This window comes from Manacus candei, unplaced genomic scaffold, assembly GCF_025592945.1.
Source record: "Manacus candei isolate 608988 ecotype Guabito, Panama unplaced genomic scaffold, ASM2559294v1 h1tg000057l, whole genome shotgun sequence".
NCBI classification, from domain to species: Eukaryota; Metazoa; Chordata; class Aves; order Passeriformes; family Pipridae; genus Manacus; species Manacus candei.
This window is the reverse complement of record NW_026138105.1, coordinates 1,698,792-1,723,515: the sequence shown is the minus strand read 5'-3', so window position 1 is coordinate 1,723,515 and position 24,724 is coordinate 1,698,792. Positions and strand designations below refer to the sequence as shown.

General features: G+C 53.1%; 1 protein-coding gene across 3 annotated transcripts in view; it reads left to right on the top strand.

Annotated features, from left to right (window-relative positions):
* LOC127478095 (rho GTPase-activating protein 39-like) overlaps nt 1–21,601 on the top strand; it is a 55,783-nt gene extending 34,182 nt beyond the window's left edge. For 2 of the 3 annotated variants that reach the window (XM_051803308.1, XM_051803307.1), the window contains exons 3-10: nt 2,372–3,674; nt 7,010–7,556; nt 8,742–8,831; nt 15,282–15,355; nt 16,837–17,036; nt 17,906–17,997; nt 18,490–18,659; nt 19,023–21,601. In XM_051803308.1, coding sequence (XP_051659268.1) covers nt 2,372–3,674; nt 7,010–7,556; nt 8,742–8,831; nt 15,282–15,355; nt 16,837–17,036; nt 17,906–17,997; nt 18,490–18,659; nt 19,023–19,217 — 2,671 coding nt within the window. In that variant the 3' untranslated portion in view covers nt 19,218–21,601. Of the gene's footprint in view, nt 1–848; nt 949–2,371; nt 3,675–7,009; nt 7,557–8,741; nt 8,832–15,281; nt 15,356–16,836; nt 17,037–17,905; nt 17,998–18,489; nt 18,660–19,022 lie in introns of those variants that run through there. The other variant, XM_051803309.1, reaches the window with a different exon arrangement.
* Nucleotides 21,602–24,724: the final 3,123 nt, after the last annotated feature.

Below are 24,724 nucleotides of genomic sequence, written 5' to 3'. Positions count from 1 at the left end.
AGAGCTGGTTGGACGTGCAGTGCTGCAAGTCAGGGAGAGGAAAAACCTCAGGAAGTGGGATGTGGGGTCCAGAGCCTTCCCACAGAGTGCAGGTTTGTTTTCCAGCCCTGCCATAGCTGGAGTCTTGCAAGGCAGGGGGACACACCTGCAGCTCAGGGCTACGGCCCTGCTGCCCTGTGACCCAACAACTGCACAGTGCTGTTCCAGGCACAGTGCTGCTCTGGCTGTAGGGCTGAGCTACAGTCCCTCCCAGTCTCTCACTCTTGGCCTGCCTGCTGAGTCAGGAGCCCATGGGTGGCTCTGTCCTGCTTCCTCTTTGACAGTCTGTCTTCTGTGCTGCTGGTTCAGCCGTGGGGGTGTCAAAAATACTCACTTGAAAGCCTACCAAGTGTGACTGCTCTGGTTCTTCCTGTTAGTCCAGGAGCTCTTCGAGGAACAGCCAGGTCTTCAGCAGTGCTTGTGTTTGGGGTTGGGGCTTGGCCACACGCAGGACAGACGCACTGGTGCGAGCAGCAGGCCCTGTGTCCCACGGGGAGGGATGCCTGGTGGGCTTTGGGGCTGCATGTCCTCACGAATGCCACCCCATCCTGCCGTCAGCACCTTTAGAATAAAACCCTTGTGCCTTAGTGGGAGATGCTCAGGAGGTCCCAGAGCAAGGGCGACCTCAGGGTGCGAAGCAGAGAGTGGCAGCCCTTTCTCAGCCTTCTCTGCTTACTTGGGTAGTTGCACAAGAGAGCTGTATGGGCTCTGCTGTGGGAAGGGAGCCAGCCCTTCAAAGGGGAGGTGCAGCCAGAGGGTGGTGAGGCCTTTGGACCCTGGCCAGGGGTCAGCACTGCGCCCGTGGCAGGGCAGTGCCAGCCGCACCCACACCTCTCCCGGTGCCGCTGTGCCAGGGCGGGATTTGCAGTGACACAGTGCCATCGGAGAGCATGGATTGCCAAAAACACAGTAAGCAGTGGATGGGGAAGGGGCACACCACCCCCTTAAGAGGGCAGTGATTGGGAGCAGATGTGGGACATTGGGTGTGGGGTAGACAATGTGGGGCAAGTAACTGGGGTGGAACAGGTGAAATAGGACACCCACACAGATGCACTGGTGGGATGGCCACAGAGGGAAGAAAAGGAACAGCATCTGAGGGAAGCTGTGCTGGGACCCAGCCAGGTGAAAGGGCTATGGAGAGCAGGAGGAAGGGGCAAGAGGGTTGGGGTGTCTGGGTACCTTGGGGCTTGGCAGGGCAGGCACAGGAGGAGCTCACACTGGCGGGAAGCAGCTCTGGATGTGCAGCAGAGGTGGGTCTGTCTGCCAGCACAGGGCCCACAGAGGACAGTGTGGAGAGGGGACCAAGCTCAAGGTTCAAACAGAGCAAAATGGCTGTGAAGGTGTGAGGGGAGCATCTCCTGCCACAGACAGGACACATGCAGTGTGCCCTCAGGCCTTACCCGGTGATGGCTGGTTGCAGATACATGGAGGTAGGGAACGAAACGGGGCCAGGTTCAAGGAGACCTTCCTGGGGACCATGGTGCCTTGGAAAACCTGGAAGCTCGGGCTGGTTTAGCAGCTTTTCCCTTCTCTTCTCCTCAGAGCTCACAAACACAGACTGGCTGCGGCTGTGCCCTGACAGCACGTTGTTGTTCTGTTGCAGAAAGTGCCCTTGGAACTGGGGTGTTGCAGTGGGCACGTTGGGTTGTGATCCTGAGTACCACCATGGGTCAGAGGAGGGTTTCACAGCCATGAGAGCTGAGCAGGGCCAGTTGGTTTGGCCAAGGGAACCAGATCTAGTGCATCAGGATTGGGAGGAGGCTTGTCATGTTGTGTGGGGCTGTAACACGTCCTATGAGCTGAGGATGGCTGCCCCCATTCACTTCCCATAGACCTCACAGGTTTTTCTGCAAAATAAACATGCATTTGGAAACTTAAATCAACAAAATAGCGTGGTCTGGAAGGACTGTCATCATTATTGGATAATCCAAAGACAGATACTTGGGATTACTTTCCAATTTAATGCTTGAGTGGTCCAGAAGAAGTTGCTAATCTCCAGCTGGTTGTTCTGGGTGCCATGCTGGTGGCTGAGTTTAAAAGTGTAGGTTGTGTCCTATCTCAGTGCTGCTGATACCAGACAGGTTATAATATCATGAACTCATTTCACCTCGTTCTGCTGTTCACGACTCAGAAATTTATCATGTGTGTAACAACAATGATGTTCTGTTTCAGGAAGGGGGATCTCCAGGAAAAAATAACATGCTGATGTAACTGGTTGGGGAATCTTCAGGCACTTTGAGAGGAACTATATGGTATTTGTGTAGATGTAGAGGGTACTCCAGTTAATACCATCCTTCAGTAATCGCTTGTATTTGTATCTTTCTTTTTTTAGGGAGACTCCTACCCAGTGGCAGCCTCTGCCAGGCACAAAAGCAGCCATGTTGGTCAAAGTGAACAGTTTGAGGCAGATACAGAGCTTTTCAAGCAGTTCACTTCAGCTGCAGAGCGCTCCAGAGCCCAACAGCCCAAAATCTCTTCCAAAACCAGCTATATATGCTCAGCCTCAACCCAGGTCCCAGAGCCCTGGAGCGACGAAGCAAACAGGAGACACAAAGCAGTCTATGCAGATCAAAAAGACGGAGAACGGTGGGTTTTGCCTGGTGCTGATGAATGGCCCAACTTCTCAAACACCTCCCAGGAGCCGGACAGGAACCCCCCAGCCTGCATCCCCCAAGTATGCCTCCCCTGCACCCATATACGATGAGCCATCACTAGAGTCACCAATTTACGATGAGCCACCAGTCGATATGGACACAGAAAGTGTTGCTGTGAGTGGCATGTCTCCACCCAGGTCACCAAGCAATAGCTTAAAAAAGCAGCTGCAACCGACCAAATTATTGCAGCATCCCAGTATGCAACAGCAACAAGCTGCAAAGAAGCATGCAAGAAATCCCTCTTCCACTGAATACAGCCCAGCTGGCAGGGAATACATAAAACATATGGTCAATGTTGACCAATCTGCCAAACTCTCCCACTCTTCTCCTGCAACAGCTGATGCTTCCACTAAACTGCCTGGTCAGCTTGCTTCAAAGGACAGTTTCAAGCAGTCTTGGAGGATCTTGGAAGCCAACGTCCTCAAGAACATGGAACTCCACCACAGTCGTCAGAACAGCCTGCAGACTCAGGAGTACCCAGCTGGTATAAGCCACCAGGATTCTGGTTATTCAACCGGCCCTTCTCCAAGCTTGAGAAAAAGGAAAGGAAGGAGGCAAGGAACAGGTCAAGTAAGACCTGGCTCTGTGGGCAGCAGCAGTGAGCTCACAGCTCTGAACGATAAGGTGATCGCTGAGATGCGCGCAGTGGTGGGCAGGTCAGCAGCTTGCAGGGGAAGCAAAGCCAGCCTGGATGCTGAGAGCCTGGAGGGTGGTGTCCCAGCAGAGAGCAGCAAGGTCAGGTTTCAGTCTGACCACTTGAAAAAATGCATCAGCCGGAGCTCCAGGGACGACGTCTCGGCCAGCAACAGGTCTCTGTACAGGCAGGGCCTGGAGATGAGGGAGGGCTTTCCCAGCGATGCAGCTGCTCTGCAGGACACAATGAGGCAGAAGAGGACTTTTGAGAAAATAGATTCTTTAGAAAAGAACGTGACCAGCCAGACAAGCTTAGCTTCATCGGATGCCACACGCCTCTCCTCACAGGTACCGCGCGGCGGGGAATGGGGGGCCTTGGCTGGACTGTCGTGGTGCAGAACTGCTCCCGAGGGGGGGTTGGTTCAAAACACGTCTGGGCCTGCAAAATAGGAAACAGGTCACAAAGTTTCACAGCTTTGCGGGTGGAGACCTCGTTTCAGGCCAGTGGTGCGAGAGGAGGAGGAGTTGCGGGGACTAAGGGCTCATGCCCAGCATGACCTCAGCACTGCTCTGTTGTTTGGGTAAATCTGCTGCCCCATCAATTTACTGTCACTCGTGTCTTTGTTGGGAGCCCTTACCCCTCATATGTCCTTCCTTTGCTGGGATGATCTGAGTCAGTGGGGTGCAGGACACGGGTGTCAGGATTTACATGGCCATGAGGCAGCAATTCCTCTTTCTCTCTTCTTTTTCTGATGGTTCCTCATATGCTCTTCTCCCTCCCAATTCCCGAGCATCAAATGGAAACATTTAGAAAACCAGTGTTAATTATTTTAAAGCCCATTAGTGTGCCTGCACAAGGCGAGTAGTTTTTCTCTATTACACAGCACTTCTGCAGAATTTAGTTTGCCAAGTACCTTGCTGTCACCTGAAATCTCTTGGAAAACTGATGTCATGTTCCTGCATTTCCCATTTTTCAGGCACAGAGCCAGATCAAGTTTATACAATCTACTGTTAATAGTTCAGGAATTTCATTTCACAGCCTCTTTAGACTTGGTGGAAAACTGCTCTCTGGTCTTCCAGCTGTGTTACACCTCATTGCATTGACAGGGAGAGCTGAGACTTGATGTCTTGATTATCCACAAGAGATGGTGGTTTGGGGATAGGCTGTTGGCCTTGAAAATGAAGAAGCATAGTTCATGTGTCATAATATGGGGAAGGAGAATACAGTGGAAGATGTAAGGAGATGAATGTTGTGGTAAAGGCAAAGAGTCAGTAAATAAAGAAATATTCACAGAAGTACTCAGAAATGTAAGAGTCCAAGTAAGGAGAGGAGGAAGTTGCAGAGAACATGGCAGCAAAATCGTTGCCTTAGCTGAAAATGGCAGTGAGTGGCTTGAGTCATCAGTGATGTCCTGTGCTGCGCCTGTGAGACGAGGAGAACGAGGAGGAGACGAGGACTCTCATTATCTGAGGAATGTGGGCAGAGGTTCTGAGACAGGCTGAGCACAGGTGGCTGTGTGCTGTCAGTACAAAGATAACAGCTGGGGAGCTGTGTGAATGAGATGTGAGAGATAAACTTCAGAGAGAGCAGAGAACCCGGAGCCTGCTGAACCTTGAGAGAGTATGAGGAGGTGGCTCCTCAGAAGAAAGATGCTGAAGGAGCAGGTAAGGTGATAGGAGGAAAACCAACCCTGGGCAGGGAAGGTGAATTGAAGGAGACTGAGGATGTGGAGATGGCAGAGAACTGCAGGCAGGGATTTTTAGTCAGTGCGTTGAGTGAATTCAGGGAGAGTGAGGAAGTAGAGGAGTAACTCAAAGGATACAAAGCACAATGTAGAAAAAGAGGAGAATTGATTGTGCCCCCAGCTGGCAATAAGAGGTGGAATGTGATGTGTGCTAATCCCATCATCCACGTGTAGGGACATGTTGGGTGTAAGATAGGGAAAGGTTGGACTGCATGAGCCTCTTTCATGAGTTCAGCAGTTCCTCTATACGAAGAAGAAAATACGGACTTGCCCTAAACTTCCAAGAACTACTGTGTGGTTTGGGGTTGACTGTAGACCATGACCAGAGCAGAGTGTGGCATGCAAGTTAAAGGTGGTCTGCAAAGAAGGGAAATACATGTTTGATTTCACTATTTCCACTTCAAACCCAAAATTTACTGCATGTGTTTTTTGTCTTCCTTTAAAAAGCAAAAAGCTCTAGATTATCTTGTTTGGCTTTTTCCGCTTGCTAGCCATCTCCTTGGAGAACACAGAGTGAAATGTGGGCTCTTTAGCTCTTGGCTGCTCCATGTGGGAATTTCAAGTCTAACAAAAAAGTCCATTTCCTAAAACAATTTTTTGGGTGCTTGGGTTCAATATGTGTCCCAGGCTGCCACTTTCATTCAAAACTAAGAATTCTGGATGGGCAAAAGAAGTATCTTTTCTCTCAAGTAATCATTACTCATGTTTTCTTGGGACCAGTACTACCAAAGCTCTAATGATGTAGTTATCTGTAGTGATTGCTGGGAAACAAGGATGGCCTACATGTAAAAAGTACAGACAGAGTCTGGGAGGAAGGAAGGTCTCTATCTGTGCTGCTGATCTCTGTGAACCTGTGATCAGTGGACTTGTCCCTGGAGCAGATGAGTTTGATCACTGCAGGCTGTGGGTGGGAGCAGCTGTCCCCACTTCTCTGAGCAGAGAACTTCTCTGAGAACTCAGTACTGTGAGCAATTCTGATTTAATTTGGGGAAGGTTGTGCCAATGGGGAGCGTGTTGCAGAGGTGTCCCTGAGTCCTGTGCAGCAGGACTTGCAGAAGCCCTGGCCTGTAGCCACAGCTGGTGCCTTCCCTGTAGCTGCTGAGGAGCTGGGCCGGTTTGGCAGGAGGCCGTGGTGGGTCTGTGGGATCTGGCAGCACTGGAGATGGCAGCTGACTCACACAGGTACCTGATCTCCTCACTTCACCAACTCAAACATGATCTATCCTACCTGGGTGACAGCCTTGCCATCAAAATACCCGTGCCCATTCTCCTGTGTGCCTCTGAGCTGCTCCTGTCCTGTTTGTGTGTCTCATTAGTCTTTCCAGTAGGAAGGTCATGGTGTAATTGAGATACGTGATTTCAACACCTCTAGTGCAGAGACTGTCCAGGCACAGGCAGCTCCGGAGGGTTGCTGGCTGTGTTGATTTGGTTTTGTTTGGTTGGGGTTTTTTTGCTAGAACTTGGAAAAACAGTGAAGGTAGGAACCAGGTATGGGTAAGGCTGAGAAGGAAACTGCTCGTATTGCTGTGGCTGGTCTATAGTCTCTGCTACCTCATGGTGTCCTCGCCTGCCTCCTGGAGCTCCACAGGAACTGAGAGGTGAGGAGTGGGGAAATGCTCGGCTCCCCAGTGCTTGGTTGCTGTGGGAGTTGGCCCAGCTCCTGCCTGGGCTGTTGTCCCCATGAGCTCTGGGACAGCTTGGACACTCAGCCCTGTTGCTCCATGTCCCAGCACTTCCCTTTGGGACTGCAGCAGTGTGTGGCTGTGCCAGCCAGGCTCTTGCAGAACTGTAGGTGTCAGCCACAGATTCTGCACCAAGTCATGTTTGCACAGACTCAGCACTGTGCAGTTCCTGGTAGCTTCATGACTCACCATGGGTAATTTTCCTAGCAGGGTAAGGAGTCACCTAAGCTGCTTTTGACACTTCTGTTCTTCACAGCCTGGGACCATAGAGCTGGACCCCAAGCAGGAGGGCAGTGGCCAGCGCGGGGGCTGCGTGGGATGCCACTTCCCCTACAACACCCTACGGAAGCCCATCTCCCAGAGCAGCATGGCAGACTGGGCCTCCAAAAACCTGAACATGCACACGCAGGGCATCTTCCGCCGCAGGATCTCCATCTCCAACATGCTGTCCTGGAACGGCGGCTCCATCAAAAAGCCCATGCTCATCACCAGCAACCGCACCATCAAAAAAGAGGCGTGTGAGATGTTCAAGCTGGTGCAGAGCTACATGGGAGACCGCCAGACTCGCCTGGACCGCAACCACGTGGCCTTGGTGACGGTCACCAAGTGCTGGAGCATGCAGGGGCTGCGGGACGAGCTCTACATACAGCTGATCCGGCAGACCACAGACAACATGTGCTACCGGAGCCTGGCGTGGGGCTGGGAACTGATGGCCATCAGCCTGGCCTTTTTCTCCCCGTCACCCAAATTTCAGTCTTACCTGGAAGGTTACATTTATCGCCACCTTGACAGTGATGAAAACAGTAAGTGCTTCATGCACCTCCTCTGTACCCAGCAGCATCCTGGTAGGTTGTTCCACTCCGGGTTTTAAAAGTACAGGTAGTCCCCAGCCAGTGCTGTGGGCTCTGTCAGTGAAAGCACAATGTATTGGGCGGGTTCCTCCTTCCTTATTGGGATGAAGCTGCCACCAGCTCATCCCCTTCCAGTTCTCACTTGTGTCTGACAAAGAAAAGGCAGGCCCAGAGCGTGCTCACCTCATCCATCAGCACTGAAATGAGCTGATTTTGACCCACCAATGGCAGAGTTTCTTTGGGTTCTCTGAAGACATTTATTTCTAAGTCAGTAAATGAGTAGTAAAAAAGTACAGTCTGAAGACTTTACTTCTAAGTTCCTTAAAGCTGAAAAAAAAAAAAAGGGATGATTGTTAATACCTAACTTTTGAAGGGAGACATTGCCAACACTGGGAACAGGCCTTGGCTTGGCACAGTCAGGGACCCTGAAGAATGCAGGCTTTCAATGCAATTTCTTTGTCTTTCAAAAGTCTGGGGACCAGCCCAGCAGGTATTCCCCAATTTTAATGTGGAGGAAAAACAACAACAGCGCTCACCATGTCCTGTCCAGTCTCAGGTCAGAAACCAGAGCACATATTTCCCTTTGGTATGTGAGGGCTTCTCCCTGTGTTTGAAGCCCCCCAGGTGTGTGGGGTGGGTGCAGCTCTGCCCCAGCACCGCAGCAGAGGTGGGACCGGGGCAAGCAGTGCTGAAACATCAACCCTTGCCTCCTGGTTTTGTGCTTGTAGCCTTAATGTGGGATTCCTTCACTGAACTGTCAGGTGTGCAGCACTAGTTTGGGTTTTATGAGGATCCTCTGCCCTTGTCACTTCTCCCCAAACCATTCCCTCCAGCTGTGCTTGGCCTGGAGTGCAGGCAGCAAGGAGGAGCACTCTGAGCTGTCTGAGCAGATTGTTCCTTCTGCTGGTATTTAGGCAGCAAGTTTATTTAGGCTTCTCAACTGTTTGGCCATTTGGAGAAGCTGAGTGATGTTTCGGCCCCTCACTCGGGTGCACTGGGAGCTGGCTGTGCTGCAGGACCTTTCCCCAGACTCCTCTCATTCTGGAGTCAGACTGGCTGCCACAGCCAGGGGCACTTCCAGGCTTTGGTATTTTAATATATCACATTATTAATCCAGATCCTCTTTTGATTCTTCAGTTGCCCAGCGCATCAAGGAGCTTGTGGATCTGAAAAACAAGAAGAACTCGAAATCCAGGAAAAAGAGGAAACAAAACACAGAGGATGAAGGTAAGGGGGGGCACAGGGAGCCAAGAGGGGGGTCTGCACTGATCTCAGGCAGGCAGGGATTCTGAGCTCTGCTGAAAATCAGACTATTTTTTTAAGTGCACAGACTTGGGAAAAATTCCCTGGTGGGCGGCTGGTCCGTGAGCTTTGACCAGAGCATGGATCAGCAGTGTGGGTGGCAGCTGGGCTGCATGTGGGACACATGGGGGGCCTTTCAGTCAAACTAGGGTGAGAAAAGGAATTTTAATTTGGATGCAGACCTGGGTCTGTAGTTCACCTGGTTTGTGAATGCCATGGAGTTTCTATAGCATGTTCCAGTGCTAAAAGCCACATGAGCCAGTGTGTTGAGAAGATCCTGTCTTAGTCATGTAAATGGATTCTGTAAACCACTGCCTAACCTGAGGTCCTTCGGGGAGGATGGTGTACCTGGGGAAGGACACAACCTTCTCTTCAGTATTGGCTTCCCTTTCTGAGCTCTGACAGCCCAGGGCCTGCACTGGAGTCTCTGCTGAGAGAACAAGAGCTCACACATTCCTCCAAACTCAGTTCAACTGCTGATTGCAGGATGACACTTTATCTGGCTAAAGTCTTACTGAACAAAAAGTCCATTCAGTATTTTTCTGTATTGCTTTCGGGAAACTTGAGTCAGCCCTGCGAATTCCTATCAGGCAGCAGTTTCTATCAAGTGGCATTGGTGTTTGTAATCTGTGAGAGCTGGAGTCCAGCTCCTGCATTCCTGAGCCCTACCTGACACCAGCAGGCAGCTGTGCTCCCTTTGGTGGCTTCCCTGTGTCACTGCTGTGTCACCCTGTGTCACGAGGCAGCTGCAAGGGAGGTGGCTGGGGAGGGCCCTGGGTTGGAGCCCCTGCACTTCAGAGGGTTCATTGTTTCTCTGTCTCTGCTGGGATTTGGAGCAGAGACCTGAAATTGCACAGAAGTGTTATATTTCTGGTAGGAATATGTGTTTTTCCTTTCCTGTTCATGCCCAGGAGAGTTCAGCCCGTTCTGAGCCTTTGAAAATTCATTTTTCTTGTGCTCAGAGGGACTTAGGCATCTTTATGGGAGAACTCCATGGAGATTGCTCTGTGCAGGGTGTGCTGCCTGTGGGCTGAGCAGGCTGTTCTGTGCAATTATATGTCTATATTGCATGTGCTGGAGGTGTGCTTAGGAAGATAGGGGTATTTTTTACCTAAGAACAAACAATAAATTTAAAATAAAAAAAATAGAACACCAGCATTTGAACTCGATGATCTTTGTGGGTCTCTTCCAACTCAGGATATTCTGTTTTGCTTCTATTATATATATTTATAAATATATATAAGTATATGAAACATTATGCAAAAGGCATGCTAGGATAACTTCATAAAGTTTCCAGAATGAAGCACTTGAGAGTCAGCCGTGCGTGTGTGGGCTCAGCTGGGCTCTGGTGACAGGTCACACACACTGTTCCCTTTCATGGAATCACAGATTCATTAAGGTTGGAAAAGCCCTCTAAGGTCATTGAGTCCAACTGTTCCCCCAGCACTGCCAAGGCCACCACTAACCATGTCCCCAAGTGCCACATCCACGTGGTTTTTTAACACTTCCAGGGGTGGAGATTGTACCCCTGCCCTGGGCAGCCTGTGCCAGTGCCTCATTACCCTTGCAGTGAAGAAGTTTTCCCTTATATCCAGTCTGAATCTCCCCCTGCACAGCTTGAGGCTGTTCCCTCCTGCCCTTCCCTGGGCCCTGGGTGCTCTCTGGCTCAGGAGGCTGCTCTGGCAGTGGCTGGGATGGATGAGCTGCTCTGCAGGGGCTCAGCAGAGGAGGCAGCAGGGCTGGCAGCTCACTCAAACCAGCTTTTTCACAGGTGACTGAGAACTCTGAGGACTTTTTCTGGGGCCTGGCCTCAGAGTTGCACCTGAAGTAAGGGGGAATCCTGCAGGACCACACCAGGTTCTGTCTCCTGCTGACTGGAACGGTCAGGCTGTTCCCTGGAACACCTGGTTCTGTTCCACCAGCCCCATTTGCCAGACGTGTGAGGGGTGGTGGGATCCCTGAAGCTGCAAGGCTGTTGTGAGAAGCTCATTAGTGGCTCTGAAATGTGAAGGTGCTTATGGATGATGTAGCGGCAGTTTAGCAGAGAAATCCATAAGGAAATGAAATGTACTGTCTTCAGTCAGAACTGAGTAGTAGATAAGCAGGCATCTATGTAAATCTTTCAGTGAAAAATGGAGTTGAAGCAGTGATTTCACACACACACACTCCCTTCAGTGCAGAGGCTTATAAACACTTAGGTGAGTAAACATTTACCATCTGACATACACCCAAAGAAAGAATTTTGAAGTTTCCCACACTTACCACTGCAATCTTCATCTTCTAGTGTAATTTTCTGCGAGTAAATGAAATATGAAGGTAGTGTGAGATCTTTTCATGCATCAATAACCCATTGAAAGGCAGAAGAATAACAGGTAGAAATAAATGCTGTGTTTTCAGAAGGAGGATTGTCTGCTGATCCTGCAGGAATGTAAGCTGGGCTTTGGGTTTATACAAGGAGACGAATCATGAGCTGGCAACTCAGTGTTGATACAAAATTATTCAGGACTGTAGAAGTGAAAGGTGCAGAGGGATCTGGTGAGGGTGAGTAACAGAGCCATCAAGCAGCAGAGAAAACTGTGTCCCCAGAAGCAGGGTTTTACATGAGGCAGAGGTCTCTGAGTGCACGTGCAGCAGCAGGCCCCGCTGGAGCCCTTCAGAGGAGGGAAGGACATTTTGCAGCTCATATATGAATTTCCAGAAACACATGCACAGTGCTGGGAAGAGGTCAGAGACCAAACAGAGGATCTTGTAGGAAAAGGACAGAGAACAAAGCAGCCCTCAACTGTGTTGTGCTGTGCCCACCCTGCATCTGCTGCCCAGGGTCCCTCTGAGACTCGTGAGTGTGGCAGGAGGTGACACAGGAGGTGTCACCTGGAGGAGGGAAGAGGGGAGAAGGTCGATGGGCTGAAAGAAACTTTAGGTCACCTGGGGAAAGCAAGAAGAAAATTTCTCACTGTTTTTGGAAGCAGCAGAGCTGGAGGCTGCCTGGTTTTGGTGTTGGGCAGCAGGGTCCAGAGCACACTGTCCTGAAGCACAGAATGAAATCTTGAAGGGTCAGCAAAGCAGGTTGGGAGCATAAAGAGGCTTAGGAAGAAATGGGACAAATTCTAAGAAGGGAAGTCTGTCTGCTGCTGGTTAATGGTCCAGATGCAGCATTGCCTCAGGGTATTGCCCACCTGCTGTTAGCCAGGAGACTTTGGAAGGGGAAGACTCATTTTTCAGACATCCTGTATCTGTTTTTTATCCTGGTGACAGGTGCAGGCTGCTGGCTCATCCGGCCCTTTGGGCTGCTGAATATGGCATTTCCCACGTAAGGAATGGTGATGGAGGAGCATTGCTGGGATGCAGAAGGAGGCACTTGGTGGTGTGAGGAAAAGCAGCTAAAACAGTGCTGTAAAATGGGGGTGCCTGGGCAGATCTCAGCCAGGAGAGCAGCACTGCTGGTGCCAAGCCCAGCTGAGCTGCTTGGGGGCACCTCCCCCTGTGCTAAAGAGCACAGTAAGACAGGATCCTGGTCTCAGACCCTGCCTCTGGCTGAGGTCCAAGAGGCCGTGATAGATCAGAAAAATATCCAGACAACAACTTCTTCCTGTGCTAAAATACATGTCCCATAGGCAGGTCCTATTTGATGCATTTTTAAGACATTTTTTGGCAGGAAAGCATTCTAGTCTGTTGCAGAAGGTATGTTCCTGCATGTGTTGGGATTTTAACTTGTTGTAAGAGGAGAGATTCTTTAAGATGCTCTTCACATGTGTTTTTAGGCTGGCACACGGAAAAATATTTTCCCTTGAAAACTGTTTTTCACTGTGTGGGCTGTTAGTAGTTTTCTGTTCCTGAGCTCCTGAGGCTACTGTGGTACCACACGAAATAACAGATCATCTTTGATTTCTCAGATTCATGATGTGCTCACAGAAGTGGAATTGCCTTCAGGATTAGCCCCTTCCAAGTGGTGCAGACAAGGCTGCCTGGCCCTGCACCACGGGGCATGAGCTGGGGCGTTGGGGGGTTCCTGCCCCATGTGTTGGGACACCAGGCCGTGTGCGAAGAGCTCAGTGCCAGGAGCTGGGCACTGGCTGAGCATTCCAAAAGCACCAGATGGTTGGGGCAGGTTGCTGGTTTGGAAAAGCTGAGGCTAAGTTCTGCTCCTCTCCCACATGTTCCTGTCAGCAGCTCACTGTGTGCCTCCTGGCCTCTCCACGTCTCTGCTGTCCATCCCACCCTGCACGTGCCCCGGAGCCGGGAACGCTGAGCCGGGGCAGGGAGGCCTCATGGCCTCTGTGCTCACCAGGGCCAGTGCTGCTCACCCTGTTCCTCAGGGCTCTGCTGCTTTCTTGGCCATTCAGCTCTGTGGGCAGTGTCTCCTCCAGCCTCTCGTGCACGCAGCAAGTCTGTTTTTCAGTTGCCTCACACTTGGTTGGCCTCACGTGTGGCCCCAACAGGCCCCTTTGGGTCAGAGGCTGCAGCTCGGTCGTCACGTTGAGCAGGAGGCCTCGCTGCAGAAAGTGCTGGATGTTTTAGGCTGTTCCCAGGACCAGGGAGCTTCCTGGGAAAGTATGAAACAGGCTTCAAGCAAACGTGTCTGCTGCCCACGCATCAGGCTCTGCAAGACACCAGTTCCTCTGCACACCTTGTTAAGCTTTTGGGGTGATTATGGGTTTCATGGTCTAATTACAGTGTGAGAAAACATTTCCTATTATTAGTTTTGAATGTGCTGCCTCCTGCATAATTGCTGGGATGCAGAGACAGAGTCCAGCCTTTTTCCCATCCCCTCTGTAAAGGGTGACACCTCGCTTCAGGGTGTGTCTCACATCTGACAGCAGCAGCTGGAACCTGGGATGGTGAAGCACCACAGAGCAGCTCATTGGGATTGTTTGCTTTAGTCCTTAGACATTCCCAGTGTAAATCATGCCTGGGATTAGTAAGATTTTTGCTTACAGTGAATATTTTGCTTTAGATATTCCTGAGAGAGAAATTCTTAAAGCTGGCTTTCCTTCCCATTGCCTGTGGGAGATGGGAGTGCTGCTGTACCTCCTCTGGCGTGGCTCCGGCAGTGGGGAGAGGCTGCTCCAGCTGTGAGGCAGATTGGTGGAGGCAGGGGGTGCTTCTTTCATCATGAGGAGCCAAGGACTGTGGCTTGTCTGATGGCTGAGAGGAGAATGAGGGACAATATATCTCTCACCTTTGGGAATTGTTGCTCTGCTTGGGAAGAGCTTGTCCTCCTTCTGCACTGAGGGGTTTTGAGGACCTCCAAGTTCCCAACCAGCTTACCTAAGCCTTAGGGTGTGTGAAAGGCTGATCTGAAACACGCAGCATCTGACCAGAATGTAGATTTTCAAAGCCACGAGTATTTTGAACTCTGCTGCAAGCTTTGGGCCTGGCAGGGAATCAAATAGGGCAGATCTATTCACTGCTTTCAGCAAAGCAGTTTGGGTTTTACTTGAACAAGAACAAAAGGCCAATGGTTTTGGAAAAACTCTCCCAGCAATCAGTACTCTGTCATTGCAAACATTTCTCTTGGTGTCACGGGGGGATTAGCTCTGTGAATCCTGCCTGCGCTCGCCCTCAGAGTTCACTGAACCAAGCACAGCCAGAGCAGGCACTCTTGTGGAGGACAGCAGCTTTGGAGGTGCAGTTCCCAGGCCCTGGTGTGTCCCATTTTCCCCATCTCGCAGAGCACCCCTGAGCCCCACAGGCCAAGGGTTTGAGGAGGCTGCAGGCAGGAGCATGAGGAAGCCTTCTGCATGTCCTGGGGGTGCTGACACCCTGCCACCTCCCCACACCTCTCCCTGTGTCCTGAGGTCACTCTAGGTAGTGGTGCTGCCTCTCTGGCCGCACACAGCTTTCTCTGCTGCTCCTCTCCCACTAGCCAAGGAACTGAAGTTCTTGGATCATAAGCAATTGGTTTAAAACACTTTATAACCTCCCCTGGCAGAAGGCTGACTGTGTGCTCTGTGGCTTTGGTCTGGGAGGATGTAATTACCTGGCCCTGTGTCTGTGAGGCACTTGCCCTGGCTGTGCCAGCGGGCAGGACTCAGGCGTGTGTGTGCCCAGGCTGTGAACGCTGAGGGGCAGCCGTGCCCTGAGTCAGGACTGGCTCCTGTGAGGGAGGTGGAGATCTGCAGGAGTGGGGCTGGGAGGGGCAGAGCTACCAGCCTTGACCAAGGAGGCCCAAACCCCGGCTGGCACTGACCCTGCCTGCCATGGGGCTGGGAGGCTTCGGGGCGCTCAGTGCGAGGTTCCAGCAGCCCTGCCCTGCCACACATGGAGAGGGCTGCTTGTGCCAGTCTGAGCTGCTGTGCTGGAGCTCTCTGGAGGGCTCTGGGGTGGTGGGTACATGGTGCTGTGGGCTGACCACTCGTTCCTCTTTCCCTCTAGGTCTGCCCATTAGCACTTATGCCAAGTACTGCTACCGGAAACTCCAGAAAGTGGCCGTCACTGGAGGCAAAAAGGTGAGCAGGGCCCGGGGGCTGCCCGGGGCACTCTGCTGCCCGGGTCCCTGAGCACTCACTCCAGGGCTCAGGTCACCACTGACCCAGTGCTGGGAGATGCAGACAGAGCGAGTGGGGGAGGTTTGCTCAGGGTGCATCTCCCCATGCACATCTGGGAGAAGGCTGTGCCCAGGTCCCATCATCCTCCTGGCAGGCAGTGCCTGCCATGCTGGCAACTGCATGGCTGGGTGCTCCCTGGCCTTGAGGACAGAGACAAACCCAACACGTACTTATCTTCGGGGTAAGAGGAACTGTCTGTGCAAAGGACGCCCATCACTTGGTTTCTTCAGGTGAGGGAAGATTCTCCCTTTGCCACTGAGAGCTTGCATGGGCTGGGTCTTCCAGCTGGTTTACTGCAGAGTTATTCATTCCCAGTTCAAACAGTCACACAGCAGAGATGTCTGAATGGGAGCCTCTGTGCTCTGTGTTATCTAAAAATCCTCCTCCCTTCCCTCTGCACGATTCTCTGTGTGGCTGTGAAAGCTGGCAGGTGGCCTCAGCCTGCCCGTTCTAGGTCCCTGAGCCAGATCTGGTCATCTTTTATTTCTGCAAATCCCTCTGGGGCCTCCCTGCCATCTGGACTTCGTGTACAGCGAGCAAATAGCTGAAATATCTCGGGAGGGGTGAAGGCTCCTGGTGTCCTGGCAGGGGCAGGACAGGAAGCCTCCAGACACACAGGGCACACAACTGCAGCCCTGGCCACTGCTTCCCCCGAGGGCTTGGTGGGAACTTCCCCCTGTTGTGCCTCCCTCTTGGCTGCAGGGTCACTGCCAAAGGCCATCGTGCTGGGCAACCTGCCCCCTGTGCCAGCTCTGTCCCCCTGTGCCAGCTCTGCCCCCTGTGCCAGCTCTGTCCCCTGTGCCAGCTCTGCCCCCTGTGCCAGCTCTGCACTCCTCCGAACTGCTGCCACCGGAGATTCAAAGCCCCTCTCAAGTGTTGGTGTCTGCCAGAAGGGACAGGTACCACCGCCTGCTTTTCAAAAAGTTTTAGCACTCTGAGAGCAAAGCTTTTGCTGGAGTTGGAAATACCTGGAATTCCCTTCTCCCAAGGACTGTTTTTCAGCTGTCCCTTGGCCAGGCACTCGTCAGGTCACAGATGCCCTCTCCTACCTCCCTGCGGCCAGAGGCAGGCCAGGCTCCATCCTGCCTCCCAGACCAGGTGGAGCAGTCCCCTCACTCTGTGAAACACAGCAACAGAATCCCTGCAGAACCACCCAGAACTCTCCAAAGTGGTCTCCTCTGCTCCTCTTGGGCCTGATGAGTAGAGCAACTCTTGATGTTAGGAAGTGGAAGCTGTAGAACGAGAGCCATGCTGCCAGGAGGCTGGCGAGGTGACCACATGTGTGGGCATTCTGCTCTGTCCTGGTTACTCCCCGTCTCTAGGACCCTGATTCCCTGAGTCTGGCTGTGCCACAGCTGCTCTGAGCTCTTCTCTGTCCTCAGGGCCTCCGCAAACCCACAGTGGAGGAGATCACACACGCCAGGAACGCCATCCTGACCCCGTCGCTCTTCGGCAGCTCCCTGGAGGAGATCATGCTGCGCCAGCAGGACATGTACCCAGGGAACAAGCTGCCCTGGGTGCAGACACAGCTGTCACAGCAGGTCCTGGCCCTGGGAGGGGAACAGACGGAGGGGATTTTCAGGTGAGCTTCTGGGGCACTGTGTTACTTTTGAGCCACCCACATGTCAGTCCTCAAAGCCAAGGAATAAAGATTGACCTCCACGTGCTTCCTCTTCCCTGAAAACAGCACTTTGCTGTGGATTGGACAAAATCCAACCTTCCCCAAGTTCAGGAATCACCTCTTGAAGTAGCATTAGCCTGTTTGCATGTGTTAACAGAGGGAACACCTCACCCAAAGGCAAGGCAGTGAGTTCTCATCAGATGCAGCAGTGGTGGTTGGCCGGCTCAGGGGAGGGAGGAGCTCTGGGGTCCCAGCAGGGCACCTCATCCAGTGCAGCACATCAGCCCTGGTGTTGCACAAGACAGGGGGAGTCGAGAGAGGCACAATCTGTGTGGTGAGCACGGGGCATTCTGCTTGGAGTTTGGTATTTGTTTGGGGTTTTTCTGTGTGTGGTTTTGATTTGTATCTAAGATTTGTATTAGTTTTTCAGTAGCTAAACATGGTTTAAGGTAGGCAGCAAAAGGCTCAACTTTGCCTTGTAAGGATTTCTAATGTCTTGGTATATTTAGCCAGAGATGCTGCTCATCTTTGGTCTGAACATGCTGCAGAGAGGCCTGGTAACAGACAGCAATCCCTCATGAGGACAACAAGAGTTGATTCTGACCTAGTGGGAAGGAGACAAGTGTTGCTTCTACCCCGACTTTAAGACTGTGTGTAAAAGCAGGCACCCCCTTCTCTCTGAGGAACTGCTGCTGTAGCTGCTGCTGGTGCCTGGTCCCTTCTCCCCAAGGCCTCAGGAGCAGCCTGGGAGCCACACCTGGGCAGCTGCCACACCGAGCACATGGCCCAGCTCGCTCTCAAAATCACCTTTGCTGTGTCTCTGTTTGCAGGATACCTGGTGACATAGATGAAGTGAATGCATTGAAATTGCAGGTGGATCAGTGGAGGATCCCGAGCAGTCTGAGTGACCCCAACATCCCAGGTACAGCAGTGTGGCAGGAGTCTTCTGGCATGGCCGTGGCTGTGGAGGGGCAGGGGCAGGAGCAGGGGGTGTGCTGCTGCTTGGGGCTGTGTACACAGGCTGGCTGTACTGACTGGGATTTCATGTTGGGCCCTTTCACTGCCTTTCCAAACACTGCCCATAGAGGAAACAGTGGGAATGGGGAAGAACCTCTGGCTCTGGTGCAGTGAGGCTGTGCAAGCTGGGCAGAGCAGTGGGAGTCCTTCAGGTCTCATTGTCCTCTCCTTTAGGCAGCCCCAGAGCTGCTTCCTGGAGGAGCAGGCAGGTAGAAGCCAATGTTTCCCAATAACTGGCTAGTTTGGCTGTCTGAATGTTTCAGAGCCAAGACCGAAATAAGGTGAAGCATCACAAGCACAAAATCCCATCTCTGCTCTCTGTCTCACTGCCAAGTTTGCCCCCAAAGGGGGTGAGGAAGTGACCAGAGCTGTTCTAATGCACCTTCTTTCTGCCCAGCCTCTCTCCTCAAGCTCTGGTATCGGGAGCTGGAGGAGCCTGTGATTCCCCAGCAGTTCTACAAAGAGTGTATCAGCAACTACGAGAACCCCGACGCTGCCGTGGCCGTGGTGCAGCTTTTGCCAGAGCTCAACAGGCTGGTGCTGTGTTACCTCATCCACTTCCTGCAGGTAGGCAGCCCCCACAGCCCTGCTGGCCAGGGGTCTGGGGCAGCTGTGCTGGGCCATTGGCAGGGTTTTAGGACCTCCTATCTGTATTTAAGGTGGGCTTCAGGGGGAGAGCCCTGCTGGCCTTGTCCCTTTTGGGAGCAATAAACCCTGCTCCTGATGCCGTAGAGCCCGGGGCCCGTTCCCTGCCTGCCGAGGCTGTCAGCTGTGTCAGAGCACAGTGCTCTCCCCCTGGGCATGCGTGGCTGTTGGGGCACTGTCCTTAAGGCAGGCCCCATCTCTGCTCTCCTTGCTCCTTCGCGTGCCTGTTTGGACTTTGTTGCCCTTTTCTCTTGTTCCAGCTGAATGTCTTCTTGCTCTCTGCAGATCTTTGCTCAGCCGTCAAACGTGGGCAGAACAAAAATGGATGTGAATAACCTGGCCATGGTGATGGCCCCCAACTGCCTGCGCTGCCAGTCCGACGACCCCCGCGTCATCTTCGAGAACACGCGCAAGGAAATGTCCTTCCTCCGCATGCTCATCGTGCACTTGGACACGAGCTTCATCAAAGGGCTGGTCTGAGCCGCTGGCCCCTGGTTCACACATTGCTCTGGGGAGTTGCTGGGTACCCTAAATCTTCTCCCCTCCACGTAGTTTTCTTCCATTGTCCTTGCTGTTGTCACGCCCTGGGTTAGCCCTTGAGCATCTCCCGGCATACGACCACAAGGACTGGACGTTCCTGGAAGGCTCAGTTCTGTCAGCACCAGGAAGTCCTTGGACATACCAGGTCAGGGTCAGCGGTTCCTGGCCTTCCAGTGTGTGTCAGAGGGGGGCAACCCTCCTCCTGGGAGCCACAAGACTGGTTGCTCAGTGAAAAGGCTGTGACATCTGTGAGGGACCGCTACACGGGGCAACGAGAGTCTCCATTTCCCTTCTGGAGGCACAGTTGGCTTCAGGTAGGAGGACATCACTCCTGTGCTGTGGCATGAGCTGGAGCTGGTCCTGAGGGAGATGCTGCCTCACTGGGGATAATCCTCCTGCTATGGGGGCAGCCTGGTTCACCTCTACAGACTGTCGGCTGGAGGGCTGTGGAGGTGCAGGGGATTTGCTGAGGCAGAAAAGTCCCTCGGGCTGTCGTGGTCAGTGGAAGCACACTGCAGCCCAGGGAGAGGAGGTCTTTGAGCTGCTGCTGCTGGGGGCTGGATGGTCAGACATTCTCTACTTGGGAGCTCTGGCAGGCCAGATCCACAGCATCCCCTTCACCTTCAGAGAGCTGCAGAGGTGTGCAGCAACACGTGGGACCAGCGCTGTGCTGAGCACCCACCCACGCCACAGGGCTGGGCACAAAGAGAAGGCCATGCACCTGACAGGTAAACAACCGCTGTGGCATCCTTCTCACAAGGGCCATATCCTCTGCAGGGGTGACCCCAGCAGCCTTGCAGCTCCTTTTTGCTAAGGACAGCATGAGCTGACACCAGCTTTACTGAGAGCATCAGAACCCACGCTCAGAGCAGCGTCTGTGGCTCCAGCACCCCTTCCTGATAGCACATCCTTCCCAGACTGCTCTGCTGGGGACTGAATACCAGTTTGGTCCCCCTCCTGGTTCAGCCCAGGTCTGAAGAAAGCTGGGAAGACCCCAAAAGTCAGAAGTGCTCCTGTTCTCTGAGAGCAGCAGCAATGCTGTGTGCTTGTGAAATGCTGGTACTGCCTGTAGTCAGCTGTGGCACTTGTGCTCTTCCCACTGAATTCCCACAGGCATTGCAGAGGGGTTGGGAAGGGAAGGGGAAGGAAAGAGGCAGGTTGAGCAGCTGATATGTGGTGGAGCCTGAGTGGAGGTAGCGTCAGGCAGCAGCTCAGCGTTCTCACAGCTGCTGTTGAACCCATGTGGCTTTCTGTGTGCCACCAGAGGTGAGGCACAGCAAAGACACTGTCCTCTGGAGGCAGCACATGGATCTCTCCGCAGCCTCCAGATGCTATTATATGTTCCTTACCAAACAACAGATCCTAATTCTGTGGCATCCTAGTGTTACTCTTCCTTTGAGGTGTTTTTCTTGCTGGAGGCTGTTCTGCCACAAAAAGCCGAGTTTTGGGATTACTGGTGCAGTGCTAAGGCTGCCAGGAGTATCCAAGGTTGCATTTGTGTTTCTGCATCCCTCTCCCTTTCCAGTGGGGACCTGGGATCGTCCTCTCCAGACTGCAGTGGGGAGCCGAGCCCTGCCAACAGTGAGGTTTAGGGCTGATGCCTGAATGGGTACCCAGTGTGGGCAAGAGGTGCCACATGCAGAGTGCCCCAAGCCTGCTGGCTTGCCTGGGGCTCTGTGTGAGAGGGTTCCCAGAGCCTGTATTCGGATGAGTTTGGATGAACTCCACAGCAGGAATTCAGTTTGTGCCCAGCTGAACAAAGGTCATGGTTCCTCTCCATCCACCAGATGCCTCTGTGGTCCTGTGGGCCAGGAAATCCTGCTGCCTTGTCAGGATTAGCTCTGTCAAACACACCCCCGAAATGTGCCAGCGTGTTTCCCGCCCCGGTCCCACGCTCTGACACCGCAGGGCTTGTCTGGCCCTCCTGCAGCACTGGACAGTGTGTTCCCCAGGGCTGGAGCTTCTGCCCCAGAGCTGCAGACATGAGCAGAGGTTACCAGCTGTGCCACTGTCCCGAGGTCTGTCCTGCCCTGGCCGTGTGGCCTTGCCCTTCTCATGGGGCTGCAGAGCCTGTCCCTGGGCCGGGCCCTGTGGGTGACCCCCGTTGTTCCTTGCACTTCGCTGTAGCAGTCAGTCAAACCATAGGCATTTGCTGCTATTACAAATGAATGCTTCTTGCCAGGGCTGTAAAATAGGCTAATAAAGGACACTGGATATTATTTTCTTTGCCAACAGATTTGTAAATACCAATCAGTAAAGTAGCCTCTTCTCTGTTCTAATAGTAATAAATAAAATCTCCATGGTTGTTCTTTTTGTGCACTGGATTTTTTTGTGAATTTCTGAAGCATGATTACATCTGCCTGAAGCTGCATATTTCAGCCTGGATGTCAGTGTCCATGAATAAGATTTTGGAATCAGCATGAAGCAAGCACTTGGAAACCATGCCGTGGGCTGGTTCTGTTGTTCTTAACTCTCAGACAGCTACTAAGGGACACTCAGTGAAGCTTGGAAGAGACTGGGTTTAAACAGATGAAAGAAAATACTGCTGTACATAGGATCTTCAGGAGCCTTACAGGGTCATAAAGGTATGAGAGAAGTTTTTGGGCAGTTGGAGCTAAGATATTCTACTCATGTCCCTCTTCCAGCAGCTGGGAGTGCTGCAGGTGGGCTGTGGGACGTGACCACACAGGCATCCTCCCCTGCATGGTCTCTGCTGCTGGAGATGGGGTTAGTTGGACTCTTGGGCTGACCTGATGGGGACATTTTTATGTCTGGACTGGAGGATTCTCTCGTTCCTCATCCATGCTCCAAGGAGCCGCAGGGTTGGTCTGTTGGTGCTCCAGACTGGTGCTGGTTCCCACTGCAGTGGGGCTGTGGCACAGGCCTGGCTGTGCTGCTGCAGCCACATGGGGATGAGTTCCTGCCCTGGATCCAGCTGGTGCTCTGGAGGTGGTCACTGTCCTGTCAGCACTGGGAAAAGCTGGTGCACTTCAGGCAAAGCCAGCAAGGGCTGCTCTGTCACAGCAGTGGTTTAAGATCACCTGTGCTGGCCAGATCACTGGGTCTTCCCGAGGTCTGGCTGGCAGAGGGTGGTGGGTGGCCTGTAGGACAAGTGAGAGCAGAAGGAAGACGAGGAGCATCACAGCCTCACACAGCCCTTCCCTATGTACATCTGCTGCCCAATTTCTGAGTGTTCCCCAAAGCTTTGCTTTGAAATGAACTGATTTTGGCTAAATCAGAAAAGCCCACAAACCAAGTGCTTCAGCTCATGCTCAGACTCAGGCTTACTCGTGCAGTCCCCTTGGCCTGGTACCTGGATCACTTAAAAAAGCGATGGCCAGAGCAGCAGCTGGGCTTGGAACATGCCTGTGATTTGTTCTGGGCTTCCACCAGCAGTGCAGTTGGACCCTGTGCCAGAGGGTGGCTGGGACACAGCTCACTTGTCTGGCTGTGAGAGGAGGCAACTGAGGCTTGTCCATGACCTGCTGCCAGTGCTGGAAGGGTGATGTGTCCCAAAGGGGCACCATGCCTGCAGCACTGGCTTTCTGTGGCCAGGTTTTGGTAGCATGGGGGGCTACAGGGGTGGCTTCTGTTAGAAGCTGCCAGAAACTTCCCCCATGTCACCAATGCCAGCTGGCTCCAGGACAGACCCACCGCTGGCCAAGGCCAAGCCCATCAGGAATGACAGTAATGCCTCTGGGGTAACATATTTAAGAAGAGAAAGAAGGTTACTGTGCAGAGGAAAAATTGCAGCACGAGAACAACAGAGTGAGAATGTGAACTCTGCAGACGCTGAGGTCATTGCAGAAGGAGGGGCAGGAGGTGCTCCAGGCACCAGAGCTGAGGTTCCCCTGCAGCCTGTGCTGCTGCCCACGGTGAGGCAGCTGTGCCCCTGCAGCCCTGGAGGAGCATCAGGGTGCAGAGACCCCCCTGCAGCCCTGGAGGAGCATCGGGGTGCAGAGACCCCCCTGCAGCCCTGGAGGAGCATTGGGGTGCAGAGACCCCCCTGCAGCCCTGGAGGAGCATCGGGGTGCAGAGACCCCCCTGCAGCCCTGGAGGAGCGCACACTGGAGCAGGTGGATGCCCAAAGGAGGCTGTGACCCCATGGGAGGCCCGTGCTGGAGCAGGGTCCTGGCAGGGGCCAAGCAGAGACAGGAGGGTCCTTGTCCCACTGCTGCCCCAGCGCTGGTTGGATGGTCTGGGGGTGCAGCAGGTTCGGCACAAGCAGCTCGTGGAGGCAGCACCGAGCGGGGGCTGTGCCGGGCAGGGCTCTGGCTCTGGCACACCCAGGGACTGTCTGCAGGACACTCACCAGCAGGAAGATGGGGAAAGCTGATTTAGCTGCTCAGCGTTGCTGCTTTTAGAGCTCCTGTTTTCCCACAGCATTTGTCAGCCATGGTTAATGGGGGAGAGAACTGGGTGTGGATGCAACTGGGGAATGGAGCTCAGGCAGGATGAGGGGACGGGGAAAAGCACGGGCATTCAGAGTGAGGTGGACCACAGAGGGACCCTGCCAGCATTGACTGCTTACAGGTGGCCATGCAGAAAAGCTTTTGGGACACATGGAGTCACTTTTCATTTCTACTGTGCCTTCCAAAGGAGGGGGCACCAGCTGAGGACTCTGCCCAGGCCACAAAGGTTTGAACCTGCATATCCTGCCCAGGCCTCTGCCTGGACCTTCCACTGTGTCACCGAGTAAGTGATCCCATGTTGTCTGAAGTGTTTAGTGTTTACTCCCATAAAGGGAGCTTGTGTCTGAGGGCTGGAGGACTGTGTGACCTCAGCTGTAGAGGATGGGGGCTGGCAGGAATTTGGGCCCAAGGCCACGAAGGTGTTCAGAAGCTCAACACTGGTCTGCAAAGCTATGACTTCTCCCAAAGGAGAACTAGTGGGTTATGTCATCTCATCTCCACTTGCAGCCCCATTTCCTCCATCCCTTCTGTGCCATGTCTGGTCCTTTGTTCAGATCACAGGGAAGCGGGGAGACTGGGTAGGTGGTGAGGAAAGTGGAGGGCATGGAGTGGAGGGGGAGCAGGACCCTCTCCTTTGAGGGCAGTGAGCTACTGGATTGCCTCAGCTGTGAGGTTCAGCTTCCCTGAAATGACCTTCCTGCTGGGGAAGACAAGGACACTGCAATTGCAAATGGGAAACATTGGGCTGGGTGTCCCCCAGTGGGTGCTATCTCCCCACTCTCAGGGCAGTTTAGCCAGACTCTAAAGCCCCAGGGACCACAGGAAGGCCAGTAGAGCAGGATCTCAATCATCTGCAAGTAGACAGCCCCATAAAGGACGGGGATGTGAAGGGTCTACAGCCTGCCCCCTTCTCCCAGCTGAATCAGCAGGGATGTCTGGGTGCACTGATGTAGAAGGCCCTGCCTGTTTGTGTGTCTCTCCCAGCCACTCCATGGATGGGGCTGTGCCTGTTCTGGCCAAGGGCACAGGCTGAGG